Source organism: Elephantulus edwardii, unplaced genomic scaffold (assembly GCF_000299155.1).
Source record: "Elephantulus edwardii isolate Elephantulus edwardi_28Jun2011 unplaced genomic scaffold, EleEdw1.0 scaffold00011, whole genome shotgun sequence".
NCBI lineage: Eukaryota > Metazoa > Chordata > Mammalia > Macroscelidea > Macroscelididae > Elephantulus > Elephantulus edwardii.
In genome coordinates, this window is record NW_006399761.1 from 1,996,220 (window position 1) to 2,000,356 (window position 4,137).

A 4,137-nucleotide genomic window follows, 5' to 3' on the forward strand; every position below is an offset into this window, starting at 1 on the left:
TTTGTCCTGGAGAGGGTTAAACCAGGCTGCTCCTTGGAGATAAGGATTCTGACGCTTCATCTGACATACTTTGGACATATTGCAAGGAGGGATCAGTCCTTGGAGAGGGACATCATGCTTGGGTGGGTGAAGGGACAGTGCAGGAGAGGAAGACCCTTTCTTAGATGGATTGATTCAGTGACTGGGGTAATGGGGCTAGATGTGCTGGAGACAGTGAGATTGGCACAGGATAGAGCAGGATTTAGAGCTATTGTACAGAGTCGCTATGAGTCACAGATGACTCGACAACACATAACGACAGCAACAATGCTCTCAACAACAATAAAATAAATTTTGGAAAAATTCACGTAGCATTTTTTTCTTTGTTTTATACCATTGAGTTGGGTCCAATTGGCACAGGAGGAGATGCCCTTCTTTCTCCAGCACAGCATCTGGTGGATTTGAACCGCACACCTCTGGGATTGCAGTGCATCTTCTTGCCACTAGAGCACCAGAGTTCCCTTCACATAGCATTTCATTCACCATTTTAACCATTTAAGAATATACAATTTAAGGTGGTGTTGAAGAGTTTAGTGTACAGAGCAAAGGGGGTGAAGGAATTAGGAAAGAGACAGTGGATGGGGTGATAGTGGGCGCGGATCAATGGTGATTAATTTTGTAGACCATAATGCCTGGGAATTTTATTTAAAATTGTATGATATGAATAAAATAATATTTATAATATATAGAAATGAAACAATGTATATACAAATTTTGTTTGCAAACCAATATAAAATAAAAGTGTTTTTAAAAAAGAAATCAAGAGATATGTTTCCTTGGGGAAAGGTGCTGTAGGGGGGAAAAGAAAATTCAATTTTACTGGCTCTTGTTCTATTAAGTTTAGAACTGCTTTCACTGTCTAACCTCAGAACATTTTTATCACCCCAAATGAGACCGTGTGCCCATTAACAATCTCTCCCTTCCAACCTCCCTGGGCTCTGGGCAGCCACAAGTCTACCTTCTGTCCCTGTGCATTTGCTGACTCTGGACATTGCTTAGAAATAGAATCCTGCAATTTAGAATAAGCAGTGAGGTGTTTGCCTGTAGGAGCACCTGTTGGTCAGAGGTAGAAAACTGGTATTTAACATTTTTAGCTAAAAGTCAGGAACAGTGAACTCACTGGGATGAGCAGCCTTGGGTATTTTATTTTTAGCATCTTCTTTGCATTGGGCTGCTGTCCCTTGGCCCCTGGCTTACAGACAGGCTGTGTGGCTGGCACAGGGCACTTACTGCAGCTGAGCCAGGCTTCTCAGGGACCGACTGGCTTTGGAAGGTCTTCCTTAGAGGGTGGATGAGCCGCTGTGTGAGTCTCAGAACGTAACTAGTGGAAGGTGTGGGGTGAGATTCAGGTCTCCAATCTCTCCTTGTGTCTTTCCTAGGGGTGAAGAAGAGAACCAAGGTCATCAAGAACAGCATCAACCCCGTGTGGAATGAGGTATAGGAGCTTCCCACCCTCTCTGACTTTCTTCTTCTGCTTCTGCAGGGACAGGCCAGGCTGGTTCCTGGGGAAGTTGCTTTCTTCATGGAATGCTCAGGGGAGGGGAGGGCCTGGAGATCCAAGGAGCCAACTAACTCCTCTTGGATCTTGGATCCTGGGAGGAGGGCTGTGGTCTGGCCTCTGAATGGAGGCACCTCCCCCGGGGAAGGAGGGGGACATGAGGCCTTTTGTCCCTGTTCCTTCGGCTCTGGCCTCTACTACCTGCCTTGTCACCTGTACACAGGCTGGTCTCCCTGCTCTAAGCTCACCTCCTCCCCTCAGAGCTCCCCGATTAACCAGTTCCTCCTCTGGCCTGAGTGGCCGCTTCTCACTCCTTCCCTCTCTGCGTGAGACTCCCTGTGTGGTCTTTTGGGATCCTGACTGCCTTGTGTGGAAGGGTTGGAATGTATAAACTCTGAGGAAGCTCATGTGACCCTTGGCTGGGCCTACCCAACATGGCACTGAGGGCCTGGCTTTGGGAAGAGCATGTGGGTCTTAAGGACTCGATCTATCCATCCATCCATTCACCTGTCCATCCACCCACTAATCCATCTACTCACCTACCCACCCACCAACCTATCTCCCCACTTATTCATTCATCCACCCACCCATTCAACCATCTACCTATCCTTCCTTCCTTCCTCCCTCCTTCCCTCCCTCCCTCCCTCCCCTCCCTCCCGTCTTCCCTTCCTTCCTTCTTTCCATTCACCCATCCATCTACCACCTATCTGTTCATTGATCTATCTATCTATCCATCATTCACCTACCCACCCACTAACCCACCCATCCATCCACCCTTCCATCCGTCCATCCATCCATCCACCCGCTCACCCACACACCCACCTACCCATTCACCCACCCATTCTTCCGGTCACCCACTAGGCATTACTCTTGGATGCCTGATCAGTGTCTGGGGATGAGAATGGACCAGAAACAGCCCTTTCTCCTAAGTGGCCACAGTTTGAGATGCCTTTCCTCCTTTTCTTCCAGGGTTTTGAGTGGGACCTCAAGGGCATCCCCCTGGATCAGACTTCTGAACTTCATGTGGTGGTCAAAGACCATGAAACGATGGGGAGGAACAGGTGAGGCCTGTTAAGATGGGATGCTCTCAGGCCAGGAGGGCAGGCAGGGTCCAGGAGGGCAGGCAGAGTCCAGGTGGATGCCTCTTCAGGCTTCCAGCCGGATCCTTATCCCAACTCTGTTAGGCACAGGGCTCTCAGAGCCTGCCTCTGTGGGCTTAGGTCATGGGAAGATGTTGGGGAGAAGTCTGAGGAATTTCCCATCAGTCAATTAGATAGCTACTGGTGAAGGTAAGTTAGAAACAGGTGTCTGTCTACATGTTGGCACAGATGTTGTGTGCTCCAGGGAGGAGGCAGGTAAAGGATCCCAGGCTCCTGCTCCAGCCCAGAGGCTCCTGTCTCTGGCTAGCATAACTTATGAGAGATTATAGGAGGACAGGGTGCTGGCCAGGGGTGCAGGGTGTGCAGGAGGGCAGGGTGCCAGCCGGGGGTGCAGGGTGTGTGGGAGGGCAGGGTTGGGGGACACTTCCTCTCGACCTTTTGAAGGTGAGGCTTCAAGGTGTGGGGTCTCTGAACTCTGCCTCAGGTTCATGGGCCAGTCATGTCCAGCTCTGGCCCACAGCATTTGTCCTGCTAATGGGTGGGTGTTAGCTGAGTTCTCTTTAAGTTACCTCCCAACACAGATGTTTGTATAAAGCGTGGCTGCCTGAAGAAGGCATGTGAAACAGGACAGGGAGGGCAGACCAGGGCCTGAGTGGTCCCTGAGGCCATCCAGGAGCAAGGGGGCCATGGGGCCAGGTTGGGAGTGGCCTCAGACGCCAGGCTGAGTATAAGAATAGGATCCCTTGACAGCTGACATGCACCGAAGGCTTAGCTGAGCGTCTGGCCTCCGTGAGTCTCTATATACGGCTCACCTCCTTTTGGTGAGCTCCACTCTACTGAGCTTCACTGGACTGTTTTATTTTTTTAAATTTGGGGATTTGTGACAACCCTCTGATAAGTAAATCTGTGCTGTTTTTTCCAACCGCCTATGTTCACTTTGTGTCTCTGTTACGTTTTGGTTGTTCTCAGCCTATTTTGAACCCTGTTCTTATGCTCCTGCCCCCTTGATGTGACTTGTGTATGTGCTGGGAAACCAAAGAAGTCATTTAACGCTAATGTGATACTTGGCTCACTGAGGGAGCTCTAGTGGCTGAGTGGTTAAAGAGTTGTACTACCAACCCAAAGGTGTGCAGTTTGAATCCACCAGGGACTCTGTGAGAGAAAGATGGGCAGTCTCTTCTCATGTGATTTACAGCCTCTGAGAGCCCACTGTGAATCAGCTCTGAGTCAGTTCTGACTAGATAGCACATAATAACAACAGCTTGCTTCATTGTGGTACCTCGGACACAACCAGCAATATCTCTGAGCTGTGCTTACACCTCAGTGTCTTTTTGAAAGCTACATTGTTATTAGGTGCCAGCGAGTCAAATATGACTCACAGTAATCTTTGATCAGGAGATTTGAAGCGTTCCCTTTCTACACCATCCTCAGGATCTCCACCACGCCGAAGTCCATCTTGTTGAGGGTCTTTTCCTTCCTTCCTTCCCCAGAGACAAGATA

General features: G+C 49.4%; 1 protein-coding gene across 14 annotated transcripts in view; it reads left to right on the forward strand.

The window, feature by feature from the left end:
- Positions 1-4,137, forward strand: part of DYSF (dysferlin) — a 238,455-nt gene that overhangs the window by 27,701 nt on the left and 206,617 nt on the right. For all 14 annotated transcript variants that reach the window (XM_006880872.1, XM_006880868.1, XM_006880876.1 and 11 more), the window contains exons 2-3: positions 1,419-1,474; positions 2,507-2,598. In XM_006880872.1, the coding sequence (XP_006880934.1) occupies positions 1,419-1,474; positions 2,507-2,598 (148 nt within the window). The remainder of the gene's footprint in view (positions 1-1,418; positions 1,475-2,506; positions 2,599-4,137) is intronic.